The following is an 18,828-nucleotide window of genomic DNA, read 5'->3' as shown; positions in this document are numbered from 1 at the left end:
ATATTTACATTTTATTTATGGGTTTTTCTTCTAAGTTTTTTATCTATTTTAGTTTAGTAGAATTTAGTTTCATCATCATAATATTTTTGTGATAATAAAAGTATACGTATGTAAATATTGTAAATATTATTTATTTTTGGAATTTACAGTGTCTTCAATTACTTAATTATTTCAATAAATAAACTAAAGGGTGATCAGATAAGAGTTATGCATATCTTATATATTTAAACGAGCAATTCTTGTATATATATATATATATATATATATATATATATATATATATATATATATATATATATATATATATATATACCAACGATCTTGGAAATGGCTCCAACGATTTTCATGAAAATGAGTATGTAGGGGTTTTTTGGGGCGATAAGTCGATCTAACAAGGTTTCATTTTAAAAAAACGTCGTTTTATTCGTTTTTTCATGAAAAACTGAAACATACATCGCAAAATATGACTCTTCCTGACATCTATTGGTGTATATCGTAGTTAATGAAATACAATGCAAATTATAACTCTTCCTGACATCTATTGGTGTATATCGTAGTTAATGAAATAAAATACATTACCGGGACATTCAAATTGGTATTTGTGTGGAGACATTTAAAACGGTCTTCTATTAGTGATAAATGTGTGTCTTTTTAAGAATACCGAGCAAAGCTTGGTCATCCAGATATTTTAATTTAAAATAAGAACTAAACGGTAAAGGTTATCAATATGATTTTTTTGATTGCCTCTGGATAAATTTTAAAAGTAGGCAACAGCACCAATAATGTTGTTTTTGAGGTATTTTACTGTTTTTGTTTTATTGGAATAAACCATTGGCTTGAACCTTATGTGAGCTACGAAGCATCCAGGTACCTTTGCAGTTTCTTTAATTAAAAGAAAAAGTATACTTTACGCATTTTAAATAGCTGTGGTTTCTTGATTGATCTTAAACTTTTGTAAACCATATATTTTTTATGGTTTTTCAATCCAGCTACAATATTTTAAAGAAGCTAAAACATTTGTTATCCGCATATTAGAGTTGCAAGGTACCCGAGTACCTTTTGCATTTTAATTAAAAGAAAATGTAATTTAAAGAACTGGGGTTCCCTGAGAGCGCTTAAATTTTTGTTAGCCATATTTTTATATGGTTTGACCCCGTCAATTCATTCACATATTTTGAAGAAGTTAAAACATATTTTACCCCCATCATAGAGTGAACCTACCTGCATTGGTGCCTTCACTTTAAAACTATTAATGAACCGAATTTGATTTTGTATATTACGTCAACTCTATGAAGATACCCGGGTGCCTCGCTTCTGTGATAAAGTTGTTTTTATGTCACTCACATAAGGATTAGCATAGGCCCGAAGAAATAAATCTACGCACACGAGTTTTCTCCACTTCAAAAACGGAAATTTTGCTTGTATGGTGAATGATTAAACGCTTTTAATTATTAATCTAGTCGTCATGAAATAAAATGCTCTAACTTCAATCATTTTCCAAATGCATTTTAGCGCTTTTAGCAAATTTGTTTAAAAAAATTACACCTTTTGCCGATACTAGAAAGCTCGAAATCCGATACAGTGACTAGCTATATTCAAACTAATTGTATTAATATTAATATAACACAAAGTTTGGGACATGAAGTCTAATACAAATAAACTTCATCTCGCGTTAAAAGTGAAAATAATGAAGACCCTGTAAAAAATGTTCATAATAAAAATGGCCTCACCCAAATGTTGTAATGAACAATGTTTTAAATAAAATAATCATCGCTTAGTACTACTCTAATATTACTTCATCGAGGATTAAACTTTTGGGTGCATAATAACATGGAAAAAATCGAATTTATAATCACAAACAAAATAGTTCAATATACCTCACCTTATTGGAGAAAAGACCAGGCCCAAAAGTTCATCATGCATAAATCCTCATTTCAATAACAATATAGTTAGTAGTCGGTAATTTCATTTACTGAATTCAAACAAAATTAACAAAAAATAAATAAATCGAATCGAATCAATTAATTAAATTTTTAGTAGTTACGCAATTACATTAATCAATTCTGATTGGCTGTTGATTTTACCTTTTAACCTAATTTTGTTACTCATTTTGTTACAGAAATTATATTGGATCACCTAAACGTAGAAATTTAAAGTTAGGACAAGATAGCGCGGATAATAGTCGACGTAAGTATTACATTTCTCCCCTCCAAGTTCATCTCATGATAGCGTTGATAAAAAAATAGTAGTTAATTTCATTTTGTTAATTTTTCTAGGAGAAAGCTTAACTAGTGTTGATAGTTTATCACAAGAAAAAAATTCTACCTCGCAGAACGGATATACTTCGAAACGTAAGTCCAATATTTATAATCCATTAATTATAATTTTGTGTATCTAATTCTGTACAAATTTTGAGAGGGTTGTATATTGGGAATACTTAAGGGTTCATAAATTATGTTTAGATTTGTTATTCCTTAGCGTCATATAGAATCGAAGATACATACAAAATTCTAATGATAATATTTCGAGACAAAATTTATCAAAAATAAGTTTTAACAAGCGGCTTATAAGGCAAAATTAAATAAATCGGAAATTCTGTCTTAACTAAATAAATGAAAAGTCCCTTTTGCAATTAGATAAGCTGTTTCAATTAGTTGACAATTTAGGGAAATTCGAAAATTATAATTAACAAATTCTAGATTTTCATATTCTGATCATTTTATTATTTTTGCGAGAAAAAATTTAATAAGGAAATAAAATTTTTTGTGCTCCAATAATGTCTGGTAATTAATGAAGCCTGTTGAATCTCTTGGAAGAGCGGACGCCTTGCAAAGATTAAACAACTAATGTTTGTTTTCAAAAAAAGTCATAATTAATTTTTACCTTGCCATTAAGATACAAATCTTCAATCATGAAGCATACGGCCTGGTGTTAGATACGTTTCAAGTCTCCCAAGAACTAAGGAATGCTATTAAAATTTTACAACCTTAATGCAGAATTTTTGAATATTGTTAAAGCTAAAAAAAAATTTCAATAAATTTTAAGGACAAACATCTTTTTTGCAAGGAAGGAAATTTATTCTTCCCTGAAATTTATTTGTAACGACTAGAAAGCAATTTAGAGTGAACGGATGTGTAAATTGTGTTGCCAAAATTTAAAACTGTAAGAACTAAATCATTTTATATTTAAAAAAAATAAAAACCAAATTTTAAATATATTCCGTTTCTAATTTTACCAGCCTTTCTCAAAATATAGCGAATTTTCCATTTCACATGATCCTAATTCATCAATAAACACAATAATCTGCCCTCGAAATTTCAGCTCGATTGGATCACAGGAAAAGGAAAGGGTTAAAAATCGAGCCTAGTTTAAAAGAAAAGATACTGCGCTGCACTGTGACCTGTTTGTTTTAAGATATTTATATATTTACTAAAATCATTAAAAAACAATCTGAGGAAATCTGTCTACGAAACAGCGTATCACTTTCGATTGCCTGATACTAGTATGCCTCTATTTGAAGAAAATAAAAAGAATACAAACAACACAATAAAAAAGAGTGAAAACAAACAATTGACCGAGTTAATTGTTGAAATATCATGTATAGAATTTGTAGAAGGTGAATGTCAGTGTTTGAATTATTTTAGATAAATTAGAAATGTTGAACAATACCAAAAAAAATACAAATGCCATTTGGCCGCCATTTATTTTGTTAGTCGTATCTTATTCAGGACGTTAAAACATACGCAGTGCCAACTCTTTTCTATATTATACTGTTAATGTGTGTGTACAACACATACCTAGATACGTTAGATAACACAAAACATACGTTAGAAAATTCGTATGTCTGTCTAACCTGCACTCATCACCAAAGTTTTGTCCTAATTTGCGCCCTCACAGGTGAACAGTGATGTTTACGATAAAATGTTCAAACAAAAGTTTGTTTATTTTTAAATAAGGAACATTTTTAACATTTAAACTTTTGTTCTATCTCTAACGGTTTACAGCGTAGGTATTTACGGATCCAAGATCCAATGACCTATGTGCTATTTTTACACACGAAGTACGCTATATAAAATTCAGCTTAATATCTCTTTTCGTTTTTAACTTGTCATGTCAACGGAGGGACAGACAACCGGAAATGGATTTGATGACGGATCGAAGGCCCAATGACCTACGCAGATAACCGGGAATGAATTTTATGAACACCTGAACCAAAATTTTGTTCGTAGCATCAATATTTTTAAGCGTTATAAATTTATGATTAACCTTAGTATACCTTGATATACACTTCATATATGCAGGGAATAAAAAGCACTTATTAATTGAATAAGACGGAAGATCAGTTAAGTAATAAATAAAACAGGGTGCAGTATTTTTTTTAAAGTTTGAAATTACATATTAAATACATTATAAGACACACATTATCCGTTCCGCTTAAGAACATCGAAGCGCAGCTGAATTGATGTGTTATTTTCCGCTATGTCACTATAACAAAGCAAAAACTTTTTTAATAGACAATTTGAAAGTAAGAAGGTTACATCAATAATAAAAAATTGACTCACATATATTCTTAAGAAGACGAGTGTTAGTTCATCAAATTTTCAATTGTTAATGAAAAATCGATTAAACGGATTAATACATTTTCACGCTTCATTTGATTGAAAGGATACATTAAATTTTATTACGTGTGAAAAACTATATTGGAAAACTACCATAATTTAATTAATCATGCGCATGCTAAGTCAATGAAATGAAAAACAGGTTCAGGAAAATATAAACAGTGTTTTGTTATATATGTGATACGAATTTTCCAAAACAATGGTGAAATTTTCATTATGCCGATTATGTTTTCAATCGAAAGTGAAATGTGTAAATTTTATTTGCTTGCGTAAACGTAAAAAATCACGTAAAAGACTTTTCTCGATTAATAATAGTAATAATGAAGTTATCACACGAGAAACAAATATATCAGAGAAAAATTTATTTGAAACAAATGAAAGTGGCTTAATGATTTATTCAAATTTAAAACGACGTCGAACTTTATGTGAATCTGATAAAAATGTGCAACATAAAAATTATTATCAATTCAAAAATGGTATGTGTTGTTTTTTAATAATAGTTTTAGTTATTTGTATATAGGCATTCTATCTACCAATTGTACACGGAGGAAAATTTATTTACTGAGAAACAGACTTTTTTTGATGTGCAGTTTTACACAAATTGTTCCGATTTATGCAGATCTAAAATAATTTTCGTGTAGTTCTAAAAATTTCTTAATAATAATTTAAGACCACTGTAACTGTAATTGAGTAGGGAACTCACTCAAAGTAACTAGTAGAAATTATCACTGTATCTTTTTCTAGTCGTGAAAACTAAGAAATTCGATGAAAAAATTTGCTGTTCTGTTTTTATTTAATTAGATATTTTTATTTCTATAGAGTAGAACTGCACGAAATTCTTTCATTCTAAAGAAGCATTGAGAGAAAATAAAATTAAAATTTGATATTCAATTTATTTTTTTTCTTTGGAGTCCAAAAAAAGCTAAATAACAAATATAAAACCAACATTTAAGAGAAGTTGAGTTAACTTTATTTGTTTATTGGCTATTTATGGCAGCGTGTCTCAATATGCCAGTGGTTGGAAAATAGAGGTTGGAAACTAAGCTTGAGGAGAGGTGGATCTGATCCGAACCTTGAGGGTCACACGAATAACTTCCCAGTATAATAAAGTGTTATAAAAAAAAAACTACCGTAAAAAATAACTTTACCGAATATTACGAAATTCATTTCGAATCATATTGCCGTTTATACGCTTCGATCGACAAATCAACCAAGCCGATACCATTTTTTGTTCGCGCGATATCGATCAAGAAAAAATGACCACGAATGTAACGTACACGTACGCCTTGTCCTGACCATGAAACGTAATGATATGATGAAAATTTCGATTTGTAAAATCGTACTTATTACAACTTCCTATACTGGGAAGTTAACAATTCTCGTCCACAGTTTAAAAGAAAAGTCCATATTCTTTAAAGTATAGAAATGATAGGACGTTTATCCCATCTCTATTCTTAAGAAATCTATGAAGTAAAATAATAAGATAATAAAGCCAATTTATTCCATAAACCTTAATTTCACATTCCAAATGCTGTTAGTAAGTTTAATATATATGTTTGTTTAAAATGGAGTGTTAGTGGTTAAATTAAATCTATTTATTTTTGGTTATGGACCCCCTTTTGGGTATAGGCCACCCAAACCCAACCTTTTCCACCTTTCCTGAACAATGTCGTCTGCCCATCGCTGCTTTGGTCTGTCGATTTTCCTTTTGGTGGCCTCTATTGTCCTGACTATTGAAAAAAAATGTCATGGACACCTGTATAATGAAGTATATGAATTGATAAGTTAATCGACTGAAAATAAAATGACCTGGAAATAAAATTACTCCTCTTTTAGCCTTACAAACAAAATGATATCTCCACTAATAAACATCCTACTCATAAAACACGTTCTAAATTGAGAATTTCGTGGTTTTCAGAAATCGGTTGAAAGACTATTACCGGGTTTATTTTCTCTGCGTCTATTGTTACTACTTTCTATCATGAATCGTCGACAGAAAATGAAGTCGGAATTTTTCTACGTGTACCGAATATAATAAAAATAACAACGAAAAAAAATTTTTTTTTATTTGACTGAAATGAATAACCCAGAAAAATGCTTTCATAATTCAATTATTAAATATTTCATGTGGAATTTCATTTACAGGGTGGTTTTTAAAAATATTTCATTCTCATATTTCGAAAACGCATTGGAAAATCACATACGAGGTATGCCTAGGGTAGCAGTCTCAATTCCCGCCATCACAACAAAAATTTATTTAATTGTTAGTAGTGATGGGCTTCTGCAGTATATGGTATATGCATGAAGGAGGTGTACTTAGCTCTATGGCCTCAGAGAGTTTACTGATATAGTCTCTGATGGCCTGAACTGACCTACCTTATTTCAATCAAGATCTTTTATTGTAAAACAACACTTTTTTCCCATTTTACTAACAAAAATAATTTTGAAGGTACCATGTGCCTATTAACCTTTCGAAGCTATTTTATACTGAAGCTATAAGTAGGTGTCATTCTAGATTGGAATTTAATTTACCGATTGGCAACACAAATATTAATTTATATAAATTTGCTTAGTTTCATAGCGTCAATTTACTTTTCATTATCCATAAAATAGCTTGTTGTCCTGAAATTTTGTTGACATCCATAAACAAACGCCTGTATATTAGAAATAAATTTCTATCAATGCCAACATATATTCCACGTATTTAGTTCAAACAGTCAATGTTCGATTACAATATAAATCATTCGAATTCATTGATTCTAAATACTTTGAACTAACAACTGCATGAGCTTATAACTTCTTCGGTTACTGTTTGTGATATAGTGAAACTTGTCTTACATAATCACATCGATTGAAATTTGTTTCGTTTACATGTATTTATTAAATATTTTAAAATGTTATTTTCAGAAAACTTTGTTGTGTAAATGTGTAAAAATTGCTCTGCAAGTGGGCAACCATGAGGCAGATCTGCAATTGATGTGAAATTCAATCGACTGTACAAACAATCATCTCTGTTTAAAAAGCATTGATTTGGTGGAAAAAAAGTAAAATTCCTAAAATGTCCATCAAAATCGAGTTTTTTTATTTTGATGTACATATTTTCAAATAGTAGATAGATTGACCCATTCTTCATGAATAACATCTTCAGTTCATAATAAATAATGTAGGTACGAATTGTTTTTCACCTGGTATGCGTTACACACTAAACGAAATACAATAATAAATTGTGAACGGAAATATGCAAATAAATTTGAATATAGAATTGAATATTCACCCCTAAATAATAATTATTGAAAGAGGTTTCACTGTAGAAGTTGACTATAACTTGCATGGCCATAGTGTAGCTTGTTTTATTATACAGAATGATTTTTTAAAAAGTTTCTATTCTTACTATTTGAAAATAGAATGGCAAATCATAAAACTAGCATCGACTCATTTAAAACGAAATGAATTGTATATTTTTTTATATGAGAAAGTCTTGGTGGTCAAACAAAAGTCAATTTTATTTGGATCTACATATTTTTTTGAATTTACGTAATTTTTAGGCTTAAAATTGTAAAAATAGTAATGAAAAAACTTTTTTAGACATGTTTACATCTTTGACGATAAAACATAGGAATCTGCAAACAAAATTATTAAGAAAATAATTTGCAGGTTAAAAACTTTCTTGCTGAAAGCTTTTTAACTTAAAAATACAGAAATCAAATACCAAAAATTCAGGGCTTAAAAAACAATTTACTTTACTTGTAGAATTTTTTTTTTTTTTAAATTGAACCATTGTAGGTGTTTATGAAATCACATAATTAGTCTATTTCCGGTTGTCCGTTCGTCTGTACATCTGTCCAGCTGTCTGTGGACACAATAACTCAAAGAAAATGAGATATTAAGCTGAAATTTCTTACATATAAACTTTTGATCTATCTCAACGGTTTACAAGATGGGTCCAATGTACCCAAGACCTTGACTTATGTTGCTCATTTACGAACTCGAACTCACTTTTTACGTTCTAAGAACGTTATAAAAATGATCTGTCTTTCGTTTTTGAGTTATCGTGTTGTCAGAAGGACAGACAGACAGACAAACAGACAACCGAAAATGGACTCTTTAAGTGATTTTATGAACACCTATATCAAAATTTTGTTGGTAGCATCAATATTTTTAAGCATTACAAACTTGGGATTTTATACAGGGTGAATCAACAATTAGCTCAGTCAATTACTTGTTTTCGAAATATAAGGATGGAAACTTTTTAAAAAATCACTCTTTCCTTACAATGTACATATAGTAGCAATGCATTGCAATTTCCAACAATGTAAAATAAGAATTAATGATTACACGAACATACATGGAAGTATATTGAATTCCTATATATTATCACAGCCACCCACTATTAGAAAATGTCACCATTCCAATTCCCACTTTATATTCGTATACGTAAACTTCTATACAACTAATTGAATTTAAAATTACAGTTTTTATAACATTCTACCTCAGTGAAAATGTCTTTATTTTTTCAATTTTAATTAATACGAAACAAAAAAACCTACTCGTATAATTAATTTTTTTTTCTTTTTAACAAGCAAACAAAATTGGAGCAAACATGACTTAGAATTTATTTTCCTCATTAATTATATATTATAAAAAATCTACATTGCGGCGTCAAACGCCATGTTAGTGCCATTGTGTTGCACAAAAGTTAACATATTTCTCATTTATGAAGAGAAAAAAGTGATCTTGCAATGGAATAAAATTTTTTGGTGAAAGCGACGGGAAACAATATTTAATGCTATACCTATTCGTACTAATAAAGTACGCCTTCGGTTTAAATTGAAATAAATTTTTTTGCTCTTTTTATTACCATGGTTTTGAATGTAGAATTTGGGACTACTCACCACCCAAGAAGTTGAGATTTGTAGAGAGCTACAGAAAATAAAGGACTCCACCATCCAAAAGGCTACCACCAAAAACACTAAAACACGATCAAGAATATGCATAAATAAGTGTATTTTATCAAATATACAAAATCACAAACTTCCAGAAGTTAGATTTCTAAGTTTCTTCGAATGACCATTGAGTGGATTTTTCATCTACTCATGAAGGACTACCAGATCCATAGTATATAGACCCAAATCGATTATCCATAGCAAAATGGCAAACTTTTATTATGCGTATTTCAGAAAGATCTTATTTAATTGGACAGTCGTACGAATGGCTTGGACCAGGGGCACAACAGTAATAAATGACTTAGCTACCAACCATTGTAAAAATTTGTGTATTGCTATACATTATTATAGAGTGTACCTTGCTTGTAACGGATGTTTGAGGGGCTTATGAAAATTTATGTTGCCAATTTGGGTAGTGAGCAAATGGTAACATACTCCTCGTAGTTTTTTGAGGCCTCAAATACGTCTTTGTACTGCTTTTGATATGAAACCAAAAATTTACCGGTTTACGATCACATAACGAACATATAACTTCGTCGGTAAAAAAAATTAAAAATAGTTTTGAAAGCTAATGAACTTTTGGAAAATTAGTATGGTCTTTATGTGATGTAAATGGGCTGAAAATTTATAACACCCTCGTTGTGTTCGTAATTAGAAACCCTGAATTGATTGTAAGATTTTCAAGGCTGTAATATTCATCCATCTGCATAATTTTACGGTAAATCAAAATGATCATGTTATTTACATGTATTTATTTCCGGTATGAGAAATTAAATTTCCGATTTCCGACGTTAAATGCAATACCTATATACCAAATATATTATGGAAATATGGCGTGTTCATAAAACAATAGGCAAATTATTTAAATATCCATGCTACTACCTACTTTTCAAATACTTATACCATGCACACTTTTAACAACTTTTAGAAATTTTGCATGATTGTAATAAAGTTTTATCTATATAAATTATAGTTTGTGTGTTATTTTGATGTATAACCTATATTATTGTCAAGTTTCATTCAAATCCATTCAGTAGTTTTTGCGTGAATGCGTAACAAACAAACAAAAATCCTTGCTTTCATATTTATAATATACTAGCTTGATACCCGTCCGCTGCACTAGGCTTAAAAGTAAAAACCACCGCTTTATAGCCTCCACATCTCTTGATCTCACTTATCCCCCTCCCATAACACTCGAAGGGATTGTTTTACACAGCTAAAATATATGCAGTTTTCCATTTTTAAAGTGTAAAATAGTCATAACTCATTGAGTATATCAGAAAATATGGCCATAATTTGTTTAGCATTTACTACTTTAAATTTTTATAGAAATCTTTATTTATTGTTCAAAATGATGACCTTTTATAAATTATAGCTCATGTGTTATTCTGATGTATAAGCTACGTTATTGTTCAGTTTCATTCAAATCTGTTCATCAGTTCTTGCGTGAAAGCGTACCAAACAAAGAAACAAACAAACAAACAAATATCCTTACTTTCACATTTATAATATAATAGGGATAGGGATGTCTAAACTCGTTTATTTACTACTACCGTTAAAATATATTATTAAATGCCATGGAATCAGCTATGAGGGTGTATCTTGCGGACAACAAAATGCGATTCTTTGGTATATATCAGATATATTTGGTGGCATTAAAACACATATTAATGAATGTGTATTTTTTATACCAACAAATATATCCGATGTACACAAAAGTGCTGCATTTTGTTTTATCCACAAGTATACATTGGTGCTAGCTTTCTTAGTACACTCTGTACATTATACATCCAATAATAAATAATAATTTTGAAATGCACGAATTGAATTTTTCAATTAATTAATTAGTGTTTACAACAAGTATGTTAGTGAGTTAGTTGATTGATGAGGTATAATGATGGACTACCTAACTGCCTGACTGGTTTATTTAGTATATTGTTTTCATGTTACTTAATACCATAAATAGGATATATGGGTTTGTGTTTTTTATACAATTTTGTTCTTTTCATACAAAAAACACATTCATTTCAATTTTTATGAATTAAAAACAACTTAAATTGTTTTGATATCCGTAACAAATTTGTGTATTAATTTGTGTTGTTTGTTCCTTATTATTGTTGAGTTTGTTCTGTATTCGATTTATTTATTTGTTTACAACAAACGAACACAAAAACAAAATTATTTATGACATCACTTTCCATTCATTTCATGGAACAATTGTTGAAAATCAATTATTTTAAATTTGATTTGTTATGTGATGAGATCATATAGGTATATATTAGATTTTATTTGTCTCCTTTTGTGTTCTTGGTTTTTGGTTAAATCATTTTTATGACCTACTTAATAAAAGTGACCGTCAAAAATGAGTTGTATCTCATCAAAAATAGTGATTTCATGTGTTTAGTTGCGTTGACACCCTTAGGCAAACTATCAGCAACATTTTAAACACACAATTTGTTATTCTGCAAACTAAGGAAATCGAGTCTGATTTCAGCCCGACATTTTTTATCAGGAATACAACGTTTTAGTTTTATGAATATTTATAAGAAATCAAACGACAAAAAAGGTAGAAAGGAAGCAACTGAAACTATCTGTTTGCCAAATGTCATCCCGATCCGTTCTCAATACGTTTTCAGAATGCTGGAAAGTTTTTAGCTTACTAGGTCTCAAATGAATAGGGTTCTGAAACTACGATTCTGAGAAATTTTTAATATTATTTAAACAAGAAAAGTCTTTAAGATACTGAATATACACTTATTTTACATTGAACAGTATCCTGATATAAAGCACTAAGGACAAATTCTTTGATTGAATTTTTTAATATATTTTTGGGGAGCTAATATAATAATATGTCTTCTAGGAAAGAAAAATAATAAACTTTATTTTTTGTTTTAACACTTTTGACTAGTTTTTGTTCGAGGCACAAAGTCGCAGGTTCCTGAGAATTTGACTGATAATTACGCCAAGAAAATAATTTTAATTCTAAATTATTTGTTAGGGTCAACTAGAAATAGATGAAAATAACATAATGTTAGGTAAATAAATAAATTACTTTTAATACATAAATTCCTTAATTTGTACGCTAATATAGAGCCGATATCAGTATAAGTGTCAAGTCCATACTGACTGTTGATATCCACAATACTTCTGGCGAATAGTACTATTTAACATTGTAATGTCACTGATGCTACTAATAGCATGCACTGATGCTGTTAATGGCACCAGCAATATTTATTAAAAGGACAAAATAGGTTAAACAGGTTTCATAGGTTTTTTGAAACATTCTAGAAAGGTAAGCAAAAGTTTCAGAAAATACTTACGTACATTGTGGAAATTTTTGAGCTACGAAAATTTCCCATAAGAAGCCGGAACGGTTTGCTAGTTTGGTATAATTAAAAATGCTTGATCTATAATAGTAGCAAAAATAGATAATATTGTTACAAATATAGTAGATTTCCATATAAACTGAATAAAAATCAAATGTTTTTTTGGCTACATGCCACTAAAATTAAATCATTATTTTTGATGACGCTATTAACATGTATCAGGAAATTTAAATATCAATTTTCATAGAATTTTCTATGAAATACATTGAAATTGTATTCAATTTTAAAATTAAACAAGTGAAACAAACAATTGACTGAGTTAATTGTTAAAATACCATGTATAGACAGTGGTGATTGCTCTGTCACATTACACATGCATGCATGCCACACACATATAACTGATATACCCATATAATACTACAATTTGCGCATAATATGCGCTCTCACGGGTAAACAGTGATGTTTTTGAAAAAATGTTTCAAACAAAAATTTTTTTATAAGGAACATTTTTTTACATTTAAACTTTTGTTCTATCTCTAACGGTTTACAAGATGGGTACTACGGACGCAAGACCCAATTGACCTATGTTGCTCTGATTTACGAACTTGACCTCACTTTTTACGTACTCAGCACGCTATAAAAATTTCAGCTTGATATCTCTTTTCGTTTTTTAATTATCGTGATGATAGACAGACGACAGAACACAGACAGACAGACAACCGGAAATGGACTAATTAGGTGACTTTATGAATACCTATACCAAAATTTTGTTCATAGCATCAATATTTTTAAGCGTTACAAACTTGGGACGATACTTAGTATACCTTGGTATATTTCATATACATGGTATAATAAATTTAATGGTCAACAGATGTATTAAGTTAAACATTTATGGTTTGAAAATGTCGGAATAAAATATAATGGGATAATTCATTAAAGTTTATTAATAAAGATGTTGACAAAAACTTAAAATAGCAAAATTTCTTAAAATTTCAAATATTTTTTGTTTTTGGCAAATATCTGAGCTCGACTACTCCCGTCAAATGAGGTTTTAAAACATTTTAAACTTTAATATAGAGTATCCTGTATAATGTACAAGTTTCTAATCAGTCTCTATAATCAGAAGGTTTTAGAATAATAAAACTAAGGTTACTCAAGAATAATGCATTCGTTAGACTTCATCAGAGAAAAAATGATTGCGTGGTAACATATTGTAGAAATTCTCAAAATTAAAAACTATAACTAACGAAGTGCAAACTCTTTACTAGATGGTATATGAGATCGATAACTTCTAAGCACTTTTCTACTTTAAACGGTTTGATTTTCTTAAAAGTTATCGTAGAAGGCTCACGTGTAAAATAATAATTGGAATTAATCGCTCGATAAATGGCTACTACTTCTACATCCAGATAAAATACATCCTACTAATATTATAAATGTGAAAATTTGTATGATTGTATGTTTGAATGTTCGTTACTCAATCACACAAAAACGAGAGGATGTGTATGAAATTTGGCATACAAATAGTTTATTGCCTGGATTAACACATACTTTTTACTCTTTATTCCGGGAAAATGTAAGGTTGCTGTAGGATTGTCGAAAAACGAAATACAGGACATATTTATTTGAAATTTTGATATATGTGTTTTATGGAACATTAAAGGACGAAGGACGGTGTATTACCACCTTTTTCGCTGATAATTTCATTTATCAACTCCTCAATTATTTTCAGAGGCTACCTAGGCATACCGAGATCGGAATTGGTTACGCCGTAACCAACTGAGCTACTGATTCAGCAAGGGTTGACTTGCTGAATCAGAAATAACTGAGGGTACTTTTATTTTATAAAAGGAATGAGAGTTCCGCATCAATAATTTAAAACACATGAAATTTTGAATAAAAGGGAGGTAAGAGAAGAGATGGCTATAAGGTGGTAGTTTTTAAAGTCGAAATTTCCAAGCGAAGCGAGTGGATAACTGCTAGTTATTTAATATTTCAAGGTAGTACCTAATCTATTTAAAAATAATAAATTTACCTTTATTATTATAATATTATTAATTAATAAAATTATATAAATGATTTAAATAATGAAACATTCCGATCAATAAATAAATAACAATATTTTGACATATAAAATATTATAAATAATATATTTTTCAATTAAACAAATTATTAACCTTGAATAATTATTTGAATATCAATATAATTTGTTTTAAGATAAATAAATATCATTATTTTATTAACTATTTATTAATATTTTTTAAATATTATTTATCAGTTAATTGAATTCCTTTTGAAAATTTACCGATTTAAAACAATCTAAAGTAGATTAAGTCATTTAATTAGTTTTCAATGTCCGTGAAAAGTATAATATATTATATAACATAAAAAAAATGTTTTGAATGCAACTTCTATATTTCTATCTGTCTAGACACCAATAGCTCTAGGCGAACTTATTTTAATGCAATTGTTTTTAATATTCAAGAATCCTTTTTAAAGTGTTTTCTTAATTTTTCCACGAAGGGAGTTGAAGTTTTTCTAGCAATCATTTTTTTTTCTAATAAAACAATACTTTAACCTTCGCTTACGATATTTCGAGGCTCTTCAAATAATGAGAAGTATGTGCAGTTTTACGCTAGTCAATATTATTTATTTAGATTTTGAAGGGTGCTTATTTATTTAAATGAACAAAGTTTCTTCTGTAATATCGCACGGTTAACCGTATTCATTTTAAGTTAATATCTTTTTCCATCATAAAACCGCGATTTACATGAAATAGTTTCATTCCAATTAATTTAAACCCGTTCGCAGATTTTTGCAAAAATATCAAAATTCTTTACAGCCGCAATCTCCGATAATGGAAATCTCAATCCGAAAAAAGTCTAAAAGTAATATATTATTTCTTGAAAACATTGCCGGATTGCCATTTAATTCAAAAAGTAGCTGCTGGGGACTAGCTAGTCCCCTAACATATCCCAATCGACTTTTTGGCGGACATTAAATGTATTCCACATTTGGAAATTCACTAAAATGTATTTTTTTATTTTTTTGTTAAACCCTATTCATCAACTTTCTAAGAGTTACCTAAGTATGTCAGAAGGACAAAAAAGATATGTTCATGAATTGTTCTGACAAAATCTGAATGTTCAAGGATTACACGCGCTTCTTTCCTCACTATCAGAATATTTTGGTTTTGTGTGAATTAAAAAATGTTGCCATATTGCTGCTTGCTTTACTTTTTTTAGACAATTATCTCTTGAAAAAGGTAAAAAAACTAAAATAAAATACAAATAAATGATAATTTTGGTAAAGCTTTTGCTTATATTGTCTACAACATACAAGCTTAGAAAAAGATAATAGGGTCGACCAAACGTTTAAAACGATTAGAAGACGAACACAAGACAACCATTTATCTGGCAACAACTATGAGAAAAAATATGTACAGCTAAAACGCAGACATCGTTTTGAATTCGGCGATGTGGAGGTCTTGTCAGTTCGATAAGGTTATAATTTAATCTTGTTACATTTAGTATCTTTTCAAAAATTTAATCTAGTTTTCAGTATTAACAAAAGTGCCCTTAGTTTAATATTATTTATTCGATTTCAACACATTCGTTTTAAGTAATGATGATAAATTCACAATTTTGTCAGTGAATTAGCAAATATAAACAAATTAATATAATTAAATTTTCACACTGGGATAATAAATTTGTAACTATTTATTATTATTACTTACTTATTGATGAGATAAGTTTATTAAAATTTATTACGTTATAAAATAAATGTTTATCTGCAAGTGTAGCATTCACATTCAAAGTTGTTTCATTATAATAACTCTAGCTAAAAGTTAAATGTTGCCAACATGTTAATTATGTCAGACGATTTTCATCGACTTGTCATCGTGCAATAATATTAAAATTGATATATCGTGCCTCATGGGGAATTTATAACACTGATTCGCTCTAGACTTCAAATCTTTACTCTTGTGTAACCCGTAGGTCTTACTCTGTATATGAATAAAATTACACGGGAACTAGTATCATAATACTTACTAGCAGCCCGATCCAACTTCTGCCGATGTGGAAAGCCGTTTCAAAATCCGTTACATAATTTAGAAGTATTGGATAAACAGATGAGTAGACGTGGGGGGGGGCGACATCCTTTTATTCTATGTATAGATTTGTCTAGTTAAATGTTATTGGTAGGAAGCATAGTAGGTGGGGAAGATGGCTAAATCGACCGCTGCGCTGTTATCTTATAAGATTTGCAATAAATCATGCGTTTTATTTTAAATATGACTAATTTTCAATTATATACATATAAATGGTATAGTAAATGTCAAATTAAAATTACTGCAAAATAACAATTAATTATACTTGTGGCATTATAAATAGTGAAAATAAGAGACACAATTGCATGAATAATATTTTTAAAATGTTAATTAACAGAATTAATTATTTAGATTTGTTAAAAAATAGTATTAAATATTCAATGAAACCATATATGCAATACATAGAGTTATATGTGCACCTATACAATTATATTAATAAAGTAGTTTGTCGTTATTACGGTAACTCCCTGAAATAAATCATCATTTTTAAAACTGCACGATTTTTTAAGATAAAATTAGCTGTGTTTACAGTAATCAGCACCGAAATGCTAATTTTATTTATCTACACAGTCAGCAAATCTTCCAACCTACAGATAGATTGAATAAAATTACAACTTTTGATAGTCAATCTATAGATTATCATACTCATTTTAAGCAATTTCACCTTCCTCAAAATTTTGTATTGTTTTTTGCACCAAAAGAACGAAATTGTTTTATTTCCTAGAATGTAATGGGGGAACTGCAACAACTTTCAACTTGGCTTTATTAAATTTTGGATTCTTGTAGTCCCCATTCCTCATATGTCCATATCTAACTTCAGAACCGACTCTATTTTAGTATATAAACAAATGTCTAGCGGCGTAGCAGTATTACAAGGAAAGTTTAGGCGTTACAAGATATAAAAATGAATATAAAGTCGAAAAAACCATGATTCCTTTAATAATTTGTTCTTTTTCCTTATATTCGTTAAATAATATAAATAATATATGAGGCCTATTGCGATACCTGTCAAAACAGTCATCCCAGAATGAGTCCTTAGTTTTTTAGCTGTTTTAAATCAGCAGAAGAGATTTGACGCCCACCGCTGTTAATATCATAAGGTCGTCGAAGAATGATTGAGCCACTATATTAATCTTCCCACATCGATGATAAATCAACCTCCTCTTACTCACTGTGACAGTAATAGTGGGTACTTCTGCAGTAATAGTGGTACTCGTGGTCGGAACGCTTCCGATTATTCTCTGGCTATATCTGCCTTGCAGTTCCACAAGTACGTACTTCTTTCCACTTAATATTGACCCTCATTCAGAATTGGCATAAAATTTGCAAATGGGACGCTATTATGTTCAGTAATGCGCCCGTGAGCCTTGTATCTTTCTAGCACTAGTTTATAAATAGTACCATACAACACATTTACACTTTTCAATGTGTTCGATCATAATATTCGTTTGCAATTATTAAAATGATGCTCTTTTTATAATATAGCTACGAATTTTTTTAAAAGTATTATCTAATATCTATAGTATTTTTTTAAGGAGTGTACTTCTCTTTGCTAATGATAATAATAACAACAACATTAACATTATTAATTTGTAATAATATCCACCGTTAGTGTATCATCATAATAGACCTTTTAAAAAATAAACATAATAAGTATATAGATAATCAATATATTTGATAAGTATCTGAACCAACACAATACAACGAACAACAATCTAGCAAGATAGAGTGCATTTTGTACCTTGGATTCCATTTTACGCTTTGTTTACTTTAAGGCTGTTGTCTTTGTAAAATTTTGTAAAAATGTTGCGTATTATATGAACAGCAAC

At 29.3% G+C, this 18,828-nt stretch overlaps 1 protein-coding gene across 6 annotated transcripts in view; it reads left to right on the top strand.

Annotated features, from left to right (window-relative positions):
* The window catches only part of LOC123305210, a 161,623-nt gene that overhangs the window by 43,691 nt on the left and 99,104 nt on the right, over nt 1–18,828 (top strand). For all 6 annotated transcript variants that reach the window (XM_044886861.1, XM_044886860.1, XM_044886863.1 and 3 more), the window contains exons 3-4: nt 2,120–2,187; nt 2,277–2,351. In XM_044886861.1, the coding sequence (XP_044742796.1) occupies nt 2,120–2,187; nt 2,277–2,351 (143 nt within the window). The remainder of the gene's footprint in view (nt 1–2,119; nt 2,188–2,276; nt 2,352–18,828) is intronic.

Source organism: Chrysoperla carnea, chromosome 1 (genome assembly GCF_905475395.1).
Source record: "Chrysoperla carnea chromosome 1, inChrCarn1.1, whole genome shotgun sequence".
Lineage (NCBI taxonomy): Eukaryota > Metazoa > Arthropoda > Insecta > Neuroptera > Chrysopidae > Chrysoperla > Chrysoperla carnea.
The sequence above is the reverse complement of the archived record's forward strand: the minus strand, read 5'-3'. Positions and strand labels throughout refer to the sequence as shown.